General features: G+C 46.4%; 1 protein-coding gene and 1 long non-coding RNA gene across 6 annotated transcripts in view; one reads left to right on the top strand and one right to left on the bottom strand.

Annotated features, from left to right (window-relative positions):
• Positions 1-14,203, top strand: part of MSRA (methionine sulfoxide reductase A) — a 434,035-nt gene extending 419,832 nt beyond the window's left edge. For all 5 annotated transcript variants that reach the window (XM_032332277.1, XM_032332279.1, XM_032332278.1 and 2 more), the window contains one exon: positions 13,431-14,203. In XM_032332277.1, the coding sequence (XP_032188168.1) occupies positions 13,431-13,595 (165 nt within the window). In that variant the 3' untranslated portion in view covers positions 13,596-14,203. The remainder of the gene's footprint in view (positions 1-13,430) is intronic.
• The window catches only part of LOC116584254, a 46,877-nt gene continuing 34,038 nt past the window's right edge, over positions 10,077-22,915 (bottom strand). The window contains exons 2-3 of the long non-coding RNA XR_004283117.1: positions 17,339-17,402; positions 10,077-12,553 (exon numbers count right to left, since the gene is read on the bottom strand). This is a non-coding gene — a long non-coding RNA (uncharacterized LOC116584254). The remainder of the gene's footprint in view (positions 12,554-17,338; positions 17,403-22,915) is intronic.

Below are 22,915 nucleotides of genomic sequence, written 5' to 3'. Positions count from 1 at the left end.
GGGGCAAACGAGGACAGTTGACCATTCTGCCCACAGTTCAAATTGGGATGAATCTCCTTTGCTGCAGCTTCGAATCACTGAAATCCTACATGAATGAGAAACGGCGGTGTTCAGAAAAGTTCTTTTACCTTGCTGAATTCAGTGTTCTAAACTTAGGCAGCTGGCATTTTGCTTTAAGTTCTTTTCTATTCAACCTTTTGGATTGAAGAATCTTTCCTTTTAATGAAATCTGCATTTCATCCCCAAGGTGAAAGCCCGTGTCCTTGGCTTCCTCTGAAAAGTGACAAGTGGATTCTTTTGTATACTAAATGCTAAGAAGATAGGAAAAGGAGAGGTTGTAGTGCATTGATTTCAGATATGAAAAAACAGAGAATAACTCCTTAGAGATATATATGGGAGAGAGAGAGAGAGAGAGAGAGAGACGGTGAATCACAGAGAGAGAGAGAGAGAGAGAGATCCATTTCCTGTCAACCTAAAAACCATGAGAGTAAAACCCCATAGGAAAAGTCATTTGAATTCCTTTTCAAAACCATCAGACCTCAAAGGGAAGATCAAATCAGGAGAAACCAGCATTCCTTGAATGTGTGATTGATGTATGTCATCTCATGGCTGAAGGGAGCCTGCTTTGGCTGGAGCAAGTGGACAGTGGCCCAGGTCAGCTGTACAACTCCCTGGTCCGAAACTGAACTCCCCAACTCAGCCGTTTTCCTTTCCAAGCCAGGCATGCAGCCCAGCCTGAACCAGCCTGGTGGGACTCCATCCTTCAAGGCACGAAATAGAGAAGAAGGAAGGACATAATTTCTCTTGCACCCAGAAAGTGATACTTGGAATTTGTAAGTTATGGGGAGGTAAAGGATGACCACTAAGTAATGGAAAAATAAGCCATAGCTACCTCCTTCCCCAGCCTCCCCACCTTCACGCAACTGGTCTTCAAGTCATTGCCATAGGCCAGCCGGTGAACCTCAGAGGCATCTGCCGGCTTTGCCGGGGTTCGAGTGGTTCCTTTAATCTTGTAAAGTGCTTCCACATGTCACTGAGATTGAAGGGCAGAGGATGAACAGAAAGCATGTACTGAGTTACCTTCAATGGGAGCAAACAGAAAAAAAGGAACCTCAGTGCCTCCCAAGGCCCCTCCCTTGCTACCTGCTTTCATCTCTTCCTGCTGTGCTGCGGGTCCCTTGCAGCTTTCCCAACCCTCCTCTCCAGGCCTCTCAGCCAATTCCCAACCAGACATCCGCCCCCTTCAGGACCCACCTTCCAAGCTGGGTTCATCTTTCCTTCTTCCTTCTCCGTCTATTGTAGCACAGTCCCTCTGCCTGGCATGTACCTGTCGGTCCTATCTCTTCTGCTGGAATTCTGACCTCCCGATGGTCAGGGGTCCTCTTCACCCCACAGCATGTGGGTGTGGCTCCCGCTTTGTCCCATTTTAGCTGTCCGGCCACACCCACAGGCAGGCGCGTGTTCACCATATAGCCGGACTCCATGTCTAAGCCACAGACTCCTCGTACGGACCTTTGTCCTCTTCTGCTGGCAGGGCCCTCCAGCGCCGAGCTGGCTACGTGGTAGGCACTTCCTGCTGTAATGGCGCACATGCCTGTCATTGCCCCACTCTGGGGAGGGCTGCCCTGGGCCACCTGTGTATGCCTACGACCCAGCACCGTCTGTGGCACATCGTAAGTGCCCCACACTGATTACTCAAGGCCATTAATTAAGTGGAGCTGGCGAGTTGAAACCGTGTCCGCACATAAGTGACCGGTCTACACGGAGCTGTGCCTACCTTCCATGATGCTTTAGCATCATACCCCATACCAGGGAAAACCAGGCATCTGTAATAGAAGGAATAGAATATTCTGTGCGGGGACTCTGCTCCAGATTGCCTCGTGCCAGGAGCCAGGGTGATGGAACCCCTGCTGGCTGGAGCTGTGTGGGCCCCTGGCTGAAGGGGAAAAGTCCCTGCTGGCACTGGACGTTTTCTGTCCAGAAACAACATAGGCCCCACCTGCCCACAGCCTGACCAGAGCCGGTCACACAGGCAACCTGACTTCCAGAGGGAGGGCAGGGGATGTTGGTGACCACTGACAGAGCCCACCATGCTTGTCTGCTAGAACACGGCTTCTCAAATTCTAACACGCACCTGGATCACTTGGAGATAATTTTGAAACATAGATCCTGATTCAGTCCGTCTGGAGCAAGGGCCAGAATCTACATTTCTGACAAGCTGCTGGCCCATCGTCTGCCCTCTGAGCTGCAAGGGTAAAACTTTGAATCCTTACTGGCCAAATTGAGCTCTCTCGCTTCCCTTTCTCAGCAGAGGCTTGTAGCTTTGTCATTTTGCGTGGCAAACCAGCCTTGCTGGTTGGAAGACACTTGTGACTTACCTTGAGGGTGAGGGGGACACAGAGAAACAGCCAAGGAAAGCCATTAACTGCTCTGCACAACCACAGAGTCCAGAGAAAGACAGAGCACAGGGATGCAGTAGCTATTTGAAGAAGGCCAAACTCATTCCAGCTAGAGGCCACCCTTTGCATAAGCAGGTTTTGTAAATGGACCGAATTAGATCTAATCGTGTCACCTTCTTTCTACTCGGCCTCCTTAGTTTCACTTCAAGGGTCCGTATAGCCCTGATTGGGCCCCATGAAGGCTCTAGCCCCTCTGAGCACTCAACTTGTCTGTGTCACATCCTTGTTCTGTGAGCCCTGACTTGTCTCCCCTTGCATACGCTAACAATCCCTGATGGACTCACGAGGAGGGGGTGATTCCATGGTGCCAGAGCCTGGAGCTCCTGCTCTCTCAGGGTCCTGTGTGGTGTGGAACATGAGGAGCCCGGTGCTTTCCTCCCTGTGGCCCAAACACTATGGCAGGGGCAAACAGCTCCTGCATACCTGGCAGTTTTGTGGGTGCTCTGTGCTCTCCTGAACCGGAAACGCATGCGTCCCTGATCAGCTTGGAATAGATGGTGTTTTTCTTTCTGGTGGTTTTATTTAAAAGCCATGCCAGTCATTTTGCATCCCTTCCCAGAAGTTTTGATTGATGGCAATCTGGTCAGCTAGAAGCTGCCAATGGAATAAAACTGCTGACTTGGGCATCGGCATTGGCGGAGTTTGCTAAGCATGCACGGGGGGGTGCGTGCGTGTGCGTGTGTGTGTGTGTGTGTGTGTGTGCACGCAGGATGGAAACATAGCATGGGATTTGATGGAATTAGATCTGGAACGAACTGAAGGGGGTCTCTCAGTTCATAAAGGGAAAGCAGGAACCTAGGAGGGAGCTAAACCTCGTCCATGCTCCCTGCTGCCACTAGAGGGCAGAGTGGGGACCAGAAGCCAGGTCTCTTGCGTTTGCTTGGGTCAGACTTAATGAGGCTTTAAAAAAATATGAATCCAATGAGGTTTGAACTGCAGTTACCTTCTTCCTTTCCTGGTGACTTGCTCATTAGCAATACAGCCATTTCTCAACGGGCCTTCAACCTATGATTGAAATTAAGGATATCTGTCTTGAAAATGTTCATTGCTGATTGAATATACCTGCATGTTTCTAGAACCCTGTGGATGGGGAATGGGCAAGGTACCATGATTACTTTGAACTTGGTGGCCCCATCTAAAGGTTCTGTATATCAGGCTCATGGGTTGACTCCAGAGGGTCATAGAATCCTTCAAAATTATAGCAAATACTTGATTGTGAGTTTACGTGGAAAGAGTGTCCATAGGGTTTATTAGATTCCCAAGTGAATCCATGACCCTCTAAGATATTAGGAATCACGACCAGAGATTCAAGCTTTTTTACAGTGATACATTTGCTTAAAAAGTGAAAGGTGTCTGTAGGTTCCTCCATCTGAGGTGGGGTTGAATGTATATCACAAAACATCCTCATAGGCACTCATATTCACATATACACATATGAGTGCACATTCACATGCCTAAGTGCACACACACCTCTCCCACACACATATGCACATACACACATGTGTTAGTGTCTCTAGAGCCCATGTCCTCTCCTCCCTCCGTGCCCTGCTGGATAGAATTCCAAGAGAAGTTTCTTGGTGGGTTCATATTGACAGTTTCTACATCAGACACGCTGCAGAGCAGACTCAGCTGCCTGGGATCTCACATCTCCAACATTCCCCAATTCAGAGGACAGTATGTAGGTGGCAAGGAGCATGGAATCCAGAGCTGGACAGACCTGTATTCTTGTTCCGGACTCATAGCTACCACTCTGGACACAAGAACATGAGCACAGGCTTTAACTTCTTTGAGTTTCCTTGTGGGTAAAGTCAGAATAATGGTCTCCCTGCCCCTGCAGGACTGCTGGCACAATGAAATAAGAAAATGAAAGAAAAAGCACCCTATAGCTTATATCTGCCCCACTAGCAGGATCCTATAAACTTCTCCTCTGACCTCCATCAGAAAATCGATATGGAGCCTGGCACTTAAAACACAAACTCCGCTTTCCTGACACTTTGAGTAGGTCTCCTGTCATCTCTTGGAATCAGATGATCTTGGAATCAGTTTGTGGCATTTGCTTTTTGGAGTGAAGGGGTCTGTCTGTCCTGAGTGAAGGGGGAGGCAGACAGCCCCAGCTCTCTCCCTATTCGGTGGCCGTAGAGGAGCTCTCTGTGTTGGTTTTCCATCTTGGTAATGCAGTCATTGGCACAGGGGATCCGCTGAGGCGAGACAAGAAAAAGGCAACCGAACCCCGTGTTTGGAGCGAGTTGTTTTCACGGCTGTACTCCTTGGGAGCTTCTTTGGGCTAGTTGAGCATCCTAACAGAAGGCTACTAATAGAAGCAGGCCAGGGAGTATCTAAGGAACTGTTGTGGGATGAGACTGTCATGCAGCAAAGTGTATTATTTGACAGCATAAGAAACAAACAAACAAGGGAAGTGACCCAAGTTTCACTGACGAATGAGTAGCTAAACAAAACGTGGTCTGTACTTACCAGGGTATATTATTTGGCCTTAAGATGGAAGGAAGTTCAACACAGGCTACAACATGGATGAACCTTGGGGGCGTGATGCTGAGGGAAAGAAGCCAGATAAATACTGTGATTCCCCTTGCATGAGGTAACCAGAGTAATCCGACTCATAGAGACAGTCAGTACGGTGGGGCCACCAGGGGCTTTGGGGCGGGAGGAACAGACAGTTCTTATTTAATGGGCAAAGAGTTTTAGTTCTAGAGATTAGGACAGCTCTAGAGGTGAGTTGCACAACAACAGGAATGGACTTAACACTTAAAGGTGGTGAAGATGGAAAATTTGAAGTCGTGTGTATTTTACCGTGATTTGGAAAACAAAAGTCAATGAGACGACCTGAGAAATCTACATCACACATTCTGAGTTCCAGGGATGTGAGCACGGTGGGGGGAGAGTGTGATCCCCACAGAGGGTGATCCATGTTTAGAACTCTTCCGGAGATTTTGAAATAATACATATCCCTTTCTAAGGGAAAGTTACAGCATCGGCTGGCCACGAAGGGAAGTGTGCCTTATTGTAATAATGGAAATGGTCAGGACCTGGGGACTCTAGTCCTATTTCTGCAGCTGACTGGGGAGTGGTTTAGACAAGGCTTCTCCCTCTCTGGGCTTCACTGTCCCACGCGGAGCATTCAGAATAATAATTCCTCCCCCCTTATGGTTAGTGAAAGCCTCACATGGACTAGAGTGTGTGAGGAAGCTCTCTGGAGACACTGCAACCCAGGATGAATGCAACAGTTTGGGATTAGGGCTGGGCCACTGTGCCCTCATCTGTTAACCTGATCTGCTAATCTGGTCTGCCTTGATCTCCTGACCTCATCTGTTGGTGCTCCCCAAAGCCTGTGTTGCTGTGACCGCCCTGCTGTGCTTTCTCGGGCTTTCTCGGGCGGTCTGAGAGTCATTTCCATTCAATATGTTGAGTATACCTGGGCACTCAGAAAATCTCAGTGAAGCTAATAGTAAACTTGTTATCGGGTTGCAGTGAGCAGAATGGTCACGTGTTCATTAATTTTATTAAAAGAAAGGTTTCCTGCCGGTAGCTCTGGAAAGATGGGTGGGGCCCAGGTCAAAGCATCTGTAAGGGAATGGCTGCCAGCAACTTCCTTGGGCATTTGCGGTCTTTGGCAGGGGTGGTGGGGGCTGGAGATGCCTGTTGGCAGGGGTGGGGGGAGCTGTGCCATAGCTTATTGAGGACCACCTCCTTTTCTCATTCTCCACTCCCCACCAAGAGGTCAGCTGCGCAGCTGTAGACACAGGGAGTGCAGGACAAGTGTACGTGGAGACCTATTATACGAGGGCAGGGGGAGTGGGCTAGCTTTCCTCCAGCACTAGGGCTCAGGGCAAAGGAAGCCAGTGCTGTCATGTAGTTAAAATATGCCAGAGGGTCATGCACTTGCTGTTCCTTTGCTGGGATCCTCCTGATAGCAGAGAACTAGGTACTGTGCCCATTTTATAGAGAGAACAGGATATACGAATAAAGGCACAGGGGACTTTCTGGGGCCATCTAAGAAAAGGCTGAAGTAAGAATCTGTGAGAAAAGCATGACTGATCAATTTTATTAGGTGATCTTTCAGAAATTTCCTGGTCCAGGTGTCACAACGATGTAGGTTATTTTAGTTGAGTCCCACTTCCCTCCAAAAAAATCAGCAAGAAAAAAAAAACTGCCACAAACAAGAACCTTTGGATAATTATATTGGAGTGAACAAAAGTAGCAGACAGAAAAATGGGTAGAGAAGTCAGGCCCAGATCATTCCTTCCTCTGGAGCTGGGCTTGGTTGAGGAACCCAGCAGAGGAGGCACGCAGGGCTGGCTTTCCATGTAGCACTGGGGACCGAGTCCTAGAGCCTGGGGAGGGGAAGGACTAGTTGAGCCCTGGGGTTGGACCAGTGAGAGAGTGATTTCCTGGCAACATCAGAGTGGAGTTTTAATTTTTTTTTTTATTTAAGTATAGTAGACACACGGTGTTACATTCATTTCAGGTATAAGACACAATGATTCAGTTAAGTTTCTACATTCTGCTGTGCTGATCACAAGGGTAACTACCATCTATCCCCATACAAAGCATTACAATGGCATCCCCTATATTCCTTAGCTGTGCATTTTATTCTTGTGCCTTACTCAGTCCATGACTGCAAGTGACCCATCTACCCCTCCCCCCCAGCTCCTCTCTCAACCATCAGTTTGTTCCCTGGGTTTATAGGTCTGATTCTGGTTTTTGTTTTTCTTAAATTCTACATATGAATAAAATCATGTGATATTTCTCTAGATAAGTATAATACTTTCCAGGTCCATACATGTGCTCACAATGGCGTGATCTCATCTTTTTTATAGCTGCATAATATTTGTGTGTGTGTGTGTGTGTGTGTGCACGCGCACCACATCTTCCTTATTCATTCATCTCTTGATGGACACTTAGGTTGCTTCCATATCTTGATTATTGTAAACAATGCTGCAATAAACACAGAGGTGCATATATCTTTTAGTGTTTTGGTTTTCTTTGGGTGAACCCCCGATAGTGGAATTATTGGATCGTATTTCTAGTTTAATTTTTTGAGGAAATTCCGTACCATTTTCTATAGTTGACTGCACCAATTTAAATTCCCACCAACAGTGCACGAAAGGGTTCCTTTTTCTCTACATCCCGTCATCTTTTGTTATTTCTTGTCTTTTTTACTTTAGCCATTCTGACAAATATAAGGACATATTTCATTGTGGTTTTGACTTGAATTTCCCTAATGATGAGTGGCGTTGAGCATCTTTTCATGTATGTTGACCATCTGTAGGTCTTCTTTGGAGAAATGTCTATTCATGTCTCCTGTCCTCTCTTAAATTGCATTATTTGTTTTGATGGTGTTGAGTTGTATACATTCTTTGCATATTTTGGATATTAACCCCTTATGAAACTGGGCCACTTTCTAACACTATACACAAAAAGAAACTTAAAAATGGATCAAAGATCTAAATGTGAGATCTGAAACCATAGCAGAGGTTTGAGCCAACCTGGCAATCAATCACTTTGACCAGGCAAGTCCTTCATGGCCTGCACTCACTCCCCACACCACAGGGTGGCTCTGTAGAGCCCAAAGGAAGAGCACAGGCTTCTGGAGCCACATCAGCCTGGTGTTGGAGGCAGGGCCCTGTATCCTGGGGGCCCCTCAGGGATTCAAGCTGCCGGGACATCTGTGCTTCAGGCCAGAGCTTTTCCTGAAGCTGCTTTCAGCAATTTCTCTGCTGAGTTTTTCCTATGGGCAATACACTTTCATGGGTACAGCCTCCTTTTTAGAAATACCAGCAAACTTAGCAGGTGATGTGATTCATCATTTCTATCATCGGGAATGGTACACCGTCGGCGTGGGCACCCTCTCATAGACAGTGGAGGGGATCATACCGGTTGTGGCTCATGTGCCACCCCAGTTTAGCTCTCTTGACACTCCCTTCCCTCCCACTGTAGTGGACAGGAGAACCGTAGTGGTGCTGGGATTGAGAAAGCCCTCCAGCTGCCCTAATTCATGGAAGAAAAGTAGAAGTACTTTTCTGAGAAAAGTACTCAGAAACATTATTTATCACACCCCCATAACTGATTGGGGCACCTAGCCTAGACGATGCTATAGGAGAAGACCGAGGTTCACCCCACCAGCCCCTCCACGGTTTGCACATGGGGCCAAATGGACCAGTGGACTCTGGGGGCCAGAAGGGTCATCTGTAACCCAGTCTTCCTCTCTCACTTCCTGCTGCTCCTCCATCTCCCCCATTACACCCCTCATTCCCCCCATACCCCAGAAGAGTGAATGGGCTTTTTAGGCGTCAGAGATGCCGAGGTCATCCTTTTAGGCAAGATGGTTGGTCCCCCCTGCATGAACCCAGCTACTGGAATGCCAGAGTCTAAAGAGTAAACCTACCTATGGAATTGGCTGGGGGTCGGTGATAAGGAGAGTGACAGCTTGAGCTCCCTGGTTCCCAAGCACCCTCTTGACATTCCTTCCCAGGTCTTCAAGGAGGTGTTTGTGCTTGAGGCAGCAGGGCCCCAAGTAGAAGCCCCTAAGGTGAAGAGTATCCCCAAGAGATCCCCAAGACTCAACAGTTGTTTTTTTAAAATTCATTCATTCATTTATTCTGCATGAAGCACTGAAATGAGGTAGAGGAACAAGACGGTCCATACTCTCAAGGGGCACACAGTCTGGTATGTGTAGTGCCAGAAGAGAGAGGGAGTGGCTTAGAGAAACAAAGGACAATTGTGCAATGTCATATGTGCCAAAAGGGACAGTCCTTCTGTGGGATCCAAGAAGCTGGAGTCACTTCTACCTTTATAGACTCAGGAGCGGCTTTACGGAGGTGGAGACATTTGATCTCGGTGCTGAGAGATGGGTAGGAGCTCATGTGATAGGGCAGAGAAGAAAGAACATTCCAAGAAGGTTGTGTGCAAGGGAATGGAATGTTGAGGAAATGTATAACTTTAATGTGACCCACAAAAACAGTTCTCAGAGAGGAAGGGAAATCAGAGAGTTAGAAAAAGATGAGGGACATGAGGCTGAGGCGGTGGAAGGAACCCAGCACAGAAGGCCTGGTGGGCTCTCCTCAGAGATCAGGGAAGGCCTCGCTGCCGGGTTTGAGGAGGTGCCATTATCAGCACATGCTCTCCCAGCTTCTGGGAGCAATAATCACTCCTCGTCCTTAGTCCTGTTCTCTGTAACCCTGCGGTTTAAACAGTGGAGTGGAAGGGCTGGAATGAAAGAGCAAAGAGGACTGACAAAGCCGACCAGCACCAACTGGGTCTGAAACAGATGGACCCCAGGGACCCCCAGAACTGCGTCAAAACCTGTGGTCTGGTGAGACCTCTCCAGGAGACAGGCCTGGGAGGGCTGAGGAGACTGACCTGCCTCCACAGCCTTGTGTGCAAGAAAGCAGAGGTGGGAGGGGCACCTGGGTGGCTCAGTGGGATAAAACCTCTGCCTTTGGCTCAGGTCATGATCCCAGGGTCCTGGGACGGAGCCCCGCATCGGGCTCTCTGCTCGACAGGGAGCCTGATTCCCTTCGTCTCTCGCCTCCTGCCTCTCTGCCTATGTGTGATCTCTGTCTGTCAGATGAATAGATAAAATCTTAAAAAAAAAAAAAAAAAAAGAATGAAAGAAAGAAAGAAAGCAAGCAAGCAAGCAGAGGTGGGGGATGTGAGGAAGAAGGAAAACCAGACACTGGTTAGGATTTTTGGGTTCCTGCTCCCTCTGCTTTTTTATCTAGTTTCTTTCCTGTGTTTTTGTCCCCACTCCCCAGTTTTAGAACAAGGGTTAAGGACAGCCACAGCCCTGTGCTTAGGGATGGCCTCAGCCTTGACATGGGTCAGCCCGGTGCAGAGCAGGCGATACTGACTCCTGGCTCCATGGTTATAGCAGGTGTCTCCCACCCCAACAAGAATGAGCGAGAATGTCCCAGCATAACAGGAGGTGCAGGAGGGCAGCCTGGAGCTGTCTCCTGTGTGGCTTTTCACCACTGTTTATTCCTGTTGTTTCCTCTCAAATAAAAGTGAAGTGTCTGCCATCTTGTGGCAGAGGCTGGGTACTGCCTGGGCCCCTACAGTCACCTTCCCACTACTCCCCCAAAGGGATGTTGCCTAGCAGTGGTAGGAGCTGGTGTGGAGACGAGGAGGGAGCCTGGGCAGTTGTGCCCACTGGTACTGACCTCTCTGCTTCAGTGAAGAAGCATCTGGAGTCAGTAGCTGTGAACCCCAGGGCCTCAGGAAGGCTATCCTTGGTCATACAAGGAGGATGGCCATTTATGAAAGAGAAATAGGGTGAGTAGTATGTGAGGAGGTCACTCTCAGAGAGGACAGAGCCTGGGTGGGGATGAGGCGAGTGCGTGGAGACCTGGCAGCCCCACGGGCTGGGTCCTGGCCCTGAGGGTGAGGGACAGAGAAGGAGACAGTGGATCTCAACAGCAGGGCAAGCTCCTGTGCAGAGTGACCATAGCCAGGAAGTTTCTGAGGTCCAAATATGAGGTCCCTCAGAATATGGAAGACTCACGTCAGCCTGCCAGCAGTATCTCGGGTAAGAACCAGAGGGCAGTAGACCCGACACGGTGTCTGCAACAGTGTGAGTGGATGAGCTCTCTGAGGGCAGTCCCGTGTGCACATGGTTTCTGGGCTCCAGCTCCACTGGTAAAGCTGGGCCCCTTTTATTTGGTATTTGAATGCAGCTACAAGATACAGATTATTTTAAATCAGTCGTAGAAGTTCTCTGCCTCTCTCAACTCAGGCCAAGAAATTCAAGTCGTGACCTTACATCCTGTTCTTTCCATGAGCTCTCAAGTGCAGCCTGAAGCAGCCAGAGTACCACACTTTATCGTCTTCACCAGAATAGTCCACCGCCACAGCCACCTAGGGTCCCAAAGCCTTCCTACAGTGGACATTTCTCCATAGGCAAATACTAGCTATAATTTAAGTAAATGCCAACTACACCCCGTGGGCACTGACCCATTCCCCACTCCCCGTGAGGCCAGCTCTAACTCTAAATCTGGCCAGGACAGTTAACCATTCCAGATTCTCATCCTCACTGAGGTTTTGGTTCCTGAAAACAATTCTGGAACCCACTGCTGTGTTAGCTGGAGTTCAGTCACGGAAACAGAGGTGTTCAAGGTGTTTCAAGCAGGAGGGTGGATTTTACAAAGGGAATTGATGCTTCTAGAATCATTAGAAAGGCTGTCTGAGGGAAGGTCGGGGAAAAGCACCACTGCTTTTCAGGATACCAAGAAGTTACAGAAATTGCTAGAAATCATTGCTGGTGACTTTGCCTGAGGCAGGACCGTCCACAATTGTCAGAAAGAGCTGGCAGAGTCTTGGTCTGTTCTTTGGAGATATCTCTGTTCATGACGACTGCACCTTGCAAATAATGGCCTCTCTTCTGCCAAATTTCGTGTGTGCTTCTCTCATTGGTGATATCTAAACTGGAGTGGCACTGGCAATAGAATTTGGGAAATGTAGTTTCCAAGCTTCCAGCTTCTGCAGGGTGAGCTGAGCATGTCAGGGATCAAGACACAATCTCTGACACGCGCTTTTAAATACGGATGATAATAATAGTTCTTCCTTCATATGGCTGTTGGGAGGCTAAAATTAACACTGTGAAGTCTTTGCAAAGAGTGTGGCATATGGTAAGCCCTCGCTAATTGCTCGTTTACAAAAATTTGTCAAAACTGAAGTCAGAATGGCTCCTCGTTCTCATTTCTAACCCCTGTAAGGAATCTGGCTGCTTCGGAGTGGTGGGGTCCAACCACGGGCCTTGGCAAGGATCCTGTCCCTTACCATCCTGGGCCTACTTGGCGTCAGATCCTCAGTCTGCCTCATTCTGGCTCAGAGGGCTGGATGGAGACTCAGGAAGAAGGGGAAGGTTCTCAGGGGGAAAACGGCAGCAGTGACTCATGCTGAATGTTAATACTGGAGTCCCCCTGCTCTGCAGAGGGAGGACTCCATCTCCAGTGGACCGACAGTCAAACACTGCCCAGATCCCTCAAGTCGGGGCTCTGCCTGCCATTTCCAGACCAAATGGAATCTGCAAACCCAGGGGTCGAGTCTCTGTGGCCTTGTGCCCAAATGCTCCGAGCAGCCTGCAACAAGAAAGAATTAGGGCACAGCTGAAATCCAGAAGGGAAAGGAAACGGGCTAAGATCCACGGGGAACAACGTCTATTTCTTAATCTGTCTCCTGCCCCAAATAGCTCTGCTCTCCTCCCCCACTTGTGTTTACCGTGTCTGTTTCTTTCTCTGGCAGCAGATGCCATCAGGCATTAAAGTAGGTCACAGAGGGCGGTGATGAACCCACAAAGGCCCTCAGGCCACGACCTCCCCTGACCTCAGTCCCCTGGCTCCCGGGTCTGGAGTGGCAGAGCACAGACCCAGGGGACCCCGTGCTCTCCAAGGCCCCCTGGCAGGGCCGCAGCTCCCAAAACCACAGCGGGGGTTCCTCGGTCCAGCCTGTGAGTGGCAGGGGGCCTGTTCTGAGCTGGCAGCAGAGAGGACAGCACTGGGCTGGGCCGCAGCCCTCCCTTCCTATCCTGCCCCAGCCCCTCCAGCCCCTCCTACCGCAGCCCTGCTGGAGTGCCCTCAGGAAGGCCCCTTCTTCCCAGGACAGCCAGGGAACCACATGTTCCTGCTGTTTCCCTTGGGAAACCCTGGCGTCCTTTCCACACAGACCCCCTAGGGCCAAAACCAAGGCTCCCAGCCTGCTCCGGGGGCAGCGCTGTGTCATGGGTAGAACGCAAGTTACAGAGTCAGGAAACTGGATTTCAGCCCCAGTCACCTGAGGCTCGGGGCCGTAGGAGCTTGCCCAGAATAACCCAGTGGGGAAGCAGCAGAGCCCGCGCCCACAAGGACCCACGGTACCCCAAGCCGCCTGCGTCTGCCTCCCTTACGGCCTGACCCCACAGCCCTCCTTCAGACGCCCTCTGCCCAGCAGCCAGTCCTCACGGCGCCTTTCTCTCCCCAGGTGCTTTCGGAGCACGGCTATGGCCTGATCACGACTGACATCCGGGAGGGACAAACCTTCTACTACGCGGAGGATTACCATCAACAGTACCTGAGCAAGAACCCCGATGGGTACTGCGGCCTCGGGGGCACCGGAGTGTCCTGTCCACTGGGTGTTAAAAAGTAATTTCTCCCCATGTGGTCAGCCCTTGAAGTCACAGCCAAAATGCTTTCAACAAATTGGGCAGTGCTTCTGTGGCTCGGGTCAGTGGCTTTTTGAAGTGCACAAAGCGCGAAGGCATTCAGGAAAATCTGGTTTGATGAGGTCTAATTACAGGAAGTGCAATGGCGAGTGGAGAGCATGCGGTTTATCTTCTACTAAGTTACAGTGGGAGTCCAGCGGTGACTTTGTTTGGATCGCTCGGGGTCTGAATGAGAATAATGAATGCACTGTGCTCCCCCCTTCCTGGGCCTGGGCGCCTGCCATGGAACCTGGGGAAGGAAGCTGGGAGATTGTCACAGAGGATAAGGCGTTTGGACATGAGAGCTGTGCCCTGTCCCACCTCTCATGCCCTGCTGCCCTCCAGTGCCTTAAAATCTGCAAACATTTATAGCCTCAATGAATCATTCACCGCAATATTTTGCTCGACTGATCCTAGATGTGCAAGGGGCTTTCTCTCCTTTTCCATCCTCCTGGGGCAGGGAAAAGATAAAAGTTAGTTGGATGAATTCTAATGCTTTGCTTATAGCTATGAGAAATGCTTGTTCTAATAAAAGTCTGCATCCTAATACAAACTGCCTTCTGTCTCATCTTTTGCTTTTTAGGCAGGATGTTTCTAATACTGTAAGATAAAAGCCTCACAATGACTTTCCCCCAAATGGAAAATATGACTGAAAATTTTGGAAAACAGCTACACACCTCTGGCTCCTGGTAACTTTGGTGATAATAGCTCTGTTCCACATGCCTGTTACAGCTGCCACATCACGTGCTCTTCTAATTAGAACAGACATGTGCAATCCCTGCCCTTAAGAGTCTTTATATTCAAGACAAGGGGTGGGAACATAAGCAATCAACAGGCGATTGCATGAACAGATAAGATAAGCACAGGTCCTGACAGGTGATGTGAAGATGATGGAGAGGATAGGGTAAGTTGGTCCAGGGGCTGGGAAGTTACCTACAGAGAGGTTTGGGCTACATCGGTCAAGGAAGGCCTCTGGAGGTGGAGAAACAAGTTAACTGAATGATGCAAAGGAAAAACACAAACATAAGGGAGGAGAGAGAGCTTTGGGAGCAGGAGACGATTATGAAATACATTGTTCCCCATGCATTTAGTGTGTTTCTTTTCCTTCTTGGATTTCCTCTGTGCCCTAAGGCACTGTGAAAAAATTAAAAATAGAAATACCATATGATCCAGTAATTTCACTACAGGGTCTTTACCCAAAGAAAATAAAAACACTAATTCAAAAAGATATATAGGGACATCTGGATGGCTCAGTTGGTTAAGTGTCTGCCTTTGACTCAGGTCATGATCTTGGGGTGCTGGAATAGAGCCCCACTTCCGGCTCTGTGCTCAGCAGGGAGTGTGCTTCCTCTGCCCCTCCACAACGTTCATGCTGTCTCTCTCAAATAAATTTTAAAAAGGTATAATATATCCCTTTATCAAAACATCATTTATAATGGTCTGGACACAGAGGCAACCTAAGTGTACATCAATAGATGAATGATGAGGAGGATGTGGTTGGTGTGTACACACTTACACACACAACGGAATGTTACACACCACAGCCATAAAAAATGATGAGATCTTATCATTTGCAACAACATGGACAGACCTAGAGGGTATATGCTGAATGAAATAAGTCAGAGAGAGAGACAAATACCCTCTGATTTTACTCATATGTGGAATCTAAAAAGCAAAACAGATGAATGAAGAAACACAAAGCAGAAACAGACCCATAAATAAAGAGAACAAACTCGTGGCTGCCGGAGAGTACAGGAATGATCAAAATGGGTGAAAGGCAGTGAGAGGTAAAGACTTCCAATTCTGGAAAGGAGAAGTCACGGGGATGAAAGTACAGCACGGGAATACAGCCCATGGTGGTGTAGTAGTGTTGTATGGTGGCAGACGGTAGCTACACTTGGGGTGAGCACAGCAGAATGGATAGAGTTGTCCGATCACTGTGCTGTGCACCTGAAACTAATGTAGCATTGTGTACCAACTATACTTCTGTTAAATACTTCTATTAAAAAATATTATTAAAGGGAAGAAGACGTACATGGGATGGATATGCCTAATCAGTCTCAGCAACCCATTTTAGTTGCCTGTGGGAAAATCTTCCCACATAGAAGAGCCAGAAAGTATAAATGGCCCATGACAGGGAGAAATTTGTAGTGTTTGAGAAATAGAGAAGCCAGTGGGGCTGGAATACTGTGAATGAGGAAGAGTATTGGAGAAAGGTGCCTGAGAGGTAGGAAGAGCCGGGTCATGTAGGACCTTGGAAGGACAGGTTAATGGAACCTGTTTTTTGCTTTTTGTTTTTAATTTGATAAATTGACAGCCATTGGAGGATTTATAAATTTCTCCTTTTTTTTTTTTTTTTTTTGGTATAGGCTGAGCAGCTAGAGGGAAGGTGGGGTTATTTTCTTGTGAAGGCGTGGACAGAGGAGAGATCAGTGAGTGAATCCACTTTGGCCACCCACAATTTGAAGGGCTTCTCATGTATCCTCATAGAAATGTGAGAGAGGGCAGTTTGCTGTGCGGTTCTGGGGCCCAGGAGGGATCTGAGAAAGACAAATCTAAGAACCACCAGTACACAGATGACATTTGAGGGGTGAAACTCGTTTAGATCATCTGGGAAGGAACGTGGAGGGGGAGAGGAGGTCAGGGGATGAAATGCTGTGGTGTTCTGACATACGGAGAGCTGGGAAAGGAGGAGCGAAGGAATTTCCGGGGTGACATTTGAAGGAGACACATAAGGAGATGTGTCCTAGCAGTGACAGCTGAGCACAGATGTATCCCCCAAGAACTGAATAATGATCTGAGCGATGCAAAAGAGAAATGCGGATGACGCATCATGAGTTTGGGTTAAACTCAGACCAACTTTTTTCTATAGTTATACCGGAACACAATAAAAAATGACAAGGAAGCCAGGTCCTTTTGCTGAAGGACCTCCACAGCATATCAAGAAGTATATACTTTGAATCTCGCCCTAAGCCTTCCCCAGAGGCAACTGAGGGCCTTTTACCCAAGTGACTCTATTCAAGAAGTGGAAGTAACCCAGGTCTCCTTGGAGTTATCATTTACTGGATATAAAATTGATGTGTTGGGACATCGGCCACCATGGTCTCCTGGGCAGGGTGGGAGGTTATAAAGACCAACCGATCGAATGCATGTTGTTCCAAGTCTATCTCACAGTAGGTCTAGTGGGTCTGAATAACACGCTTGAGGTTCTTTCTTCACTCCTAGTAGGCCTAATATGTATTAACTATGTTTCTAGCTTCTATAAACTTAATGCTTTAACATTCCCTGCACACATATGTTAGATACACCTTGTTTGGGCAACCCTATAATTGACCCAAGCCACATTGCCTTGCTTCCTACCTCCCTTGTCACTCTGCTTCTCCCTGGGGGAAGTTCTCCCAGAGGTAATTTTCCAGATATAAACCAATCCAGAGTCCACATCCCCACTTCCTTTATTAGGCTCTTACACTCCAGACCATTATCTACTTCCCCTAAACACCCCAAGATCATCAGGTGCCAGACAATTAGGGACAGCTCTTGTGCCCCACCGCCTGCTAAGATTATTAAAATGAGCTAATTCTAAATCTGCTTACCCTGTTCACCCCTTCCTGCCTTTGGGAACCACAATAAAGACTCTTGCCCACAGTTCCGCCCCTCCCTCTGCCTTCTGTCAGACATTGAGGCTTACCCTTGTAGCCTCCCCAAGGCATGGCATGGCTGGCATTGCATGGCGTGCCTCTTCCTCATGGATTCTGTGAATAACAAATTCTCATTATAATGGCAGTCATTTCATGTTCTGTTGACCCTACCACACCTAAATTATAAAACCTATTGAAACATAATGGCGATAGACATACCAACTATGTGACAAAATCCCCATTTTAGTTCCCTGATTCATGAAATAAAGATCCCCAGGCTCCTCAATCCTAGTTGAGTGAAGAAAAAATAATATCTCTGAAAGAATTTAAAATATAAAATTAAATGATTCAGAGGTTGAGATTGGCATACGCCCCCATTTTGTTCGCAATTGGCAGATGCTAAGTCTAGATAGGTCTTGGGAAATGAATGTAGATTATTACACACTTAATAATATGCCAGATATAGCATACTTACTGGAATAATTAATATCGTTGTTGGCACCTCCAATGTAGCTATTTGCTAAGCAAATACTTTCTTCTCTATCCCTATGAGTAAAGACCATCAGAAGCAGTTTGCCTTCACATAGTAGGGTCATCACTATGTCTTTGTTGTCCTGTCTCAAAGCTGTGCCCATTCTACTTTACATCATACAAAGAAACCTTGATCGTCCTGGCATCTCATAGAACAACAACTGATCCATTGCACTGATGACATTAGATGAATTGGATTTGGCAAGCAGGAAGGAACAAGCAGCCTAGACAGTGAGAGATTTTACCCCTACAAGTTCAGGGATTGCTACATTGGCTAAGTTTCTAAGTGTCTGGTGATCTGGAGCATGAGAGACAAGTCACTGGCACTTGGACTACCCATTGTGATAAAAGAGACACAATATTTAGTGGACCTCTTTGGCTTTGGGAAGCAACAGATAACCATGTTTGGGTGGGCTCATTTGAACTGTGGCTAACCCTGGATAACCTACCAGATTTGAGATGGACCGGACCCAGAGCAAGAAAAGTCTCTTCAGCAGATCTAAGCTAACATACAAGCCACTTTGCCAACAGCAGTCCTAATGGATTGAATATATGTGTGGCAAATAGAGATGTTGGATAGAAATTTTGGCAAACCCTAGTCGGAGAATCACAGTGCAGACCCTAGGGTTTGAGGAATAAAGCTATGCCCTCCTCCCTTCTCCGTTGAAAACTAACCCCTGACTTGCTACTAGGTCCAGGTAGAGAAGTAGGCAACTCATACTATCCCTCATAACCTAGGTACCATCTGAATATCTGAGCCACAAAATTGAATGTGCACAGCAATAATTTATTTTTAAGTGGAAATTGTGCACAAGACATTGGGCTCAGGAGCAATTTTAGAAAGTGTGAATAAACTGCAAAACAGGTGACTCAGACTCACATGATACTTACTTCAATTTCATCATTACCTTTCCTTTTTTCCACCCTATGACCTCATACGGAACTTCCTATGACTGAATAGGAAGGAGAAAACTGTGGGTCTGGTTTATAGATAGCTCTTACTGTAAGCTGGCTATAGTCAGAAGCAGATAGCTGCCACTTTGTACTATCACTTGGTTTTCCTGGATGACAGTGGTGAAGAAATTCTCTCAGGGGATGAAATCTGAGCAGTGCATTTGATTATGTACTTCATACAGAAGGAGAGGTAGGCAGAGATACGCATCTATATTGATTCATGAGCAGTGGCTAATGGTCAGGGCATGGTCACTGAGAGACCAGTGAGGTCTAGGGGGAAATGATATGGGTAAATCTCTTAGATTGGGCACAAATATGGAAATACTTATGTTCCACATAAATGTCTGTGTGAAGTCATCACACTTCACCTCTGACTTCAGAGTCAGTAGGCAAGTGGTAAGACTTCCCCATCCTGTGAGTCTCTACCACATCCTGTGAGTCTCTCCCCATCCTGTGAGTCTCTACTCTGCTTAATGAGCTCACAAGCACAACGGCTGCAAGATGGAAATGGAAGGTGTGCATGAACTCAGAAACAGAGACTCACTAAGTCTGATCCGGTTACCCCCCCAGTGCTGAGTAGCCAAAGGAGAATATCCCAGTGTGCTCACCTGGTCCATTGTAATTATTTTGCACCTTTTGTATTGGAGTAGATTATGACTTGTCCTCACAGGGTGGGCACATACTCCATATATTCACTTGCATTACTATTCATAGAACTCCTTTAATCACTCTGTATGTGGAATTAACGAGATGCTTTGTCTATAGTTATGATATAATGCTCCACAGCAACCCCTCCAATCAAAGGACATATTTCATACTGGAAGAAGTGTGGAATGAGTTTCTACTCATAGAATTCACTGGTCTTACCACATTCCCAATCGCTCAGAAGCAGTTGGTTTGACAAAACTGTGGAATGGCCTGCTGAAGGATTGGTTCCTATATCAGCTGAGTGGCAACCTCCTATCAAGTTGGGATGTTGTTTTTTTGGACATGATGTATGACTTAGATCTGTATCCAATATTTGTTACCATCTGTCCTTGAGCCAGAAGGTATTGGTCCAGGAACCAAGACATGGAAGTGGGAGTGATCGGTCTCACTATAGCACTAAGTAATCCACTGGAGAAATTTTTGCTTCATATCCTCAAGACTTTTGACTCAATAGGTTGAAGTTTCTAGTGTTCAAGGGATCAATGTTTCTATTAGAAAACACATTCATGATTCCCTTTGAATATGGAGTAGAAACTCTCCCCTGGACACTTTTTGCTTCTTGTGTTAATGAAACAATAGAAGTATAAGGGAGTTCCTGTCCTAATCAAGATGAATGATCTCAACTTTCAAGGAGAAAACAGTGGGTGCAAGGATTATATGTGGACCTCAGCCCTAACAGGAGTAGGTTTGGATCACCCAGCAGGCAAAGAACTCTACCCATCTGATTTGCTGGCAGAGAGAAAAGGGGTCATGAAATGGGTGGTGCAAGAAGGAAATTGTGTTATCAACTTAGTTTTCATGTTATTTTTTTTAAAAGATTTTATTTATTTATTTGACAGAGAGAGATCACAAGTAGGCAGAGAGAGAGAGAAAGAGAGAGAGAGAGAGAGGAAAGCAAGCTCCTTGCTGAGCAGAGAGCCTGATGCGGGGCTCGATCCCAGGACCCTAAGATCACAACCTGAGCTGAAGGCAGCGGCTTAACCCACTGAGCCACCCAGGCACCCCTCATGTTATGTTTTAGGTACATTAATTGTCCTCTTTCCTCTCCATTTTATCTCATTACCTTATATGAAGTTATGACAAAATTGACATACAAAAAATTTGCTAATGGGACTTTGTGTGTAGGGAACATGAACTCTTTACTCAGACAAAAGATAAGGGTGACTATGAATGTCAAAAGACAAAAAAGTAGTGTTATAGATTGCTACAGATACTGTGTTTTCCCAAAATTTATAAGCTGAAACCCTAACCCTCAATGGGATGGAATTAGGAGGCAGGGCCTTTGGGAAGTAATTAGGTTTAGATTAAGTCATGAGGGTGGAGCCCTTATGTTAAGATTAGTGCCCTTAGAAGAAGAGAAGGAGACAGGTGCTTACTCTCTGGGCTGTGTGACGTTGTGGCAAGAAGGTGGTTATCTACAAGCCAGGAAAGTGACCCTCATCAGTCACCAGATCTGTCAGTACCTTGATCTTAGACTTCTCAGCCTCCAGAACTGTGAAATAAATGTCTGTTAAACCACCCAGTCTATGGTATTTTTGTTAAAGCAGCTTGAACGGTCTAAGTCAGCCTATGCTGAATATCATTTTGCTCCTTCAGATCCAAACAATCCTTCTATATCTCGCTGTGTCCCAGGACTCCTGAGTGGGCTGTAACAAACAATAGGCTTCCTTTATGTCTTGCTTTAATTTGGGTCTGGCCAACAGAAGGCACTAGTAGAAGACTGAGGGTGGGAGACGATTAAGGTATTTACTCTCCCAGCAGTTCCCCATGGGCTGCCTGTGAATGGGTGATAATTGCTCCATGCTGTTGCTGCTAATGGCCTACAACACTATCTATTTAGAGTTTTCCTAAACCCTGTTTACTTTGTAAATATTCCCTATATGAACATCTTCTTAATTATCCAGGTTGAGTGTGCCATTTATTTCCTGGCAGGACCTTCAAGATACAAATAGGGAAGGTAAACTTTCTTCCACAATTAATTCTGAAAATTCTTATAAAAAGATGTCTCTATTCTAGGGTTCATGTTAATTAAGTAAAAACATTTTTAAATACTGTGCCTTGGCATGTGGAATTACAGCTTTTTAGAATGGGGAATAGTCTTATGGGTTATTTAAATTTCTGCCCTTATTTTATAGGTGAGGAAGTTGAGGACCCAAGAGACAACTTTTTTTCACTATTAGAAAGTGCCACAGATTCATTTACATATCAGAAAGAAATCTCCCTCCTCTGGTTTTCAGATCATTGACCCTGGTCCTGCCCTCTGGGGCTACCAAGGAAGTCTGACTCTCTTCCTTAGGAGATAGATACTTGAGGATATTTGAAAACAAAATGACTCTCTTCAAGTGATATTTTCTAGGCTCAATAACGTTCTTATCCCTTCTAAAACCTTAATTCACACCTGCTGACCAACACTACTAGATGTCCCAGGCCCAGCAATGAAAATCATTTGTCTAAGGTTGTACTGTCCAGCATGGTAGCCACCAGCCACATATGTCCATTTAAATTTAAGTTAATTAAAATTAAATATAATTAAAAACCCAATTCCTCAATTCTATCATCTACATTTCAAGTAGCTAAGTGGCTACTATATTGGATAGTGCAAATTTAGAACATTTCCATTACTGCAGAAAAGTTCTATTAGACAGCACTAGTCTAAGGAAAGAGTTTGATTGGACTTGCAGGTCCTCCAATCTTTATCATATCCTTTCTTAGTGGAGCTAAGTCATCTCATTGGCCCAGAGGATCAATAAAAGCCTAAGTATTTTTCATATGAACGATCTTTAAGCCAGGGATCCCATTCATACTCTTATACCATTGCTCCATTATTATCATTTTAACCTTAGTTACAGGAATTTGCATTCATTCTTTGTTGACTTTTGTTCTGTTTATTTAGGCTCTGCATTTCAGTTTGTTAAGGTAATTTAATTTAGACTCTGACATCTGGAATATTGTTTCTCTTTCAGAGTTTTATGTCATGCATGGGCTTCATTAGCGTGCCCTCAGTGCCTTCTTGAAAGTCATTATGCAAAATACTAAACTGGGCAATTCTCTTAGAAAGATGTGTCATTTGTTTAGGTCTTAGAGCATCTATTATAATTGGCATAACTTGTCACTCTACTGCCACTGCTGACCTTCACTCTCTCCAGCCTCTAGTAGAAATTGTTGGTGGATTTCATGCTTTCTCCTACTGAGCCCAGATGCAGCTTCAGAATTCTTCTCCACAAAGGACTCTGGGCAGTTACAGCCAACAATCAGACATGGTTTTCCAGATAAAATCTATAGCTTTCCTTCCAAATAGACACATAATTTTTGACAAGTGCTTCAGATATAATGCCTTCAGCTTGTTGTAAGTTTACCTACGTGAACAATCGTACAAACAACATACCATTGTTTTATCCACAATGTGATGATTAGAGAATGGGGCAGATGTTTTG

The sequence above is a fragment of the Mustela erminea genome, chromosome 2, assembly GCF_009829155.1.
Source record: "Mustela erminea isolate mMusErm1 chromosome 2, mMusErm1.Pri, whole genome shotgun sequence".
Taxonomy (NCBI): domain Eukaryota; kingdom Metazoa; phylum Chordata; class Mammalia; order Carnivora; family Mustelidae; genus Mustela; species Mustela erminea.
The sequence above is the reverse complement of the archived record's forward strand: the minus strand, read 5'-3'. Positions and strand labels throughout refer to the sequence as shown.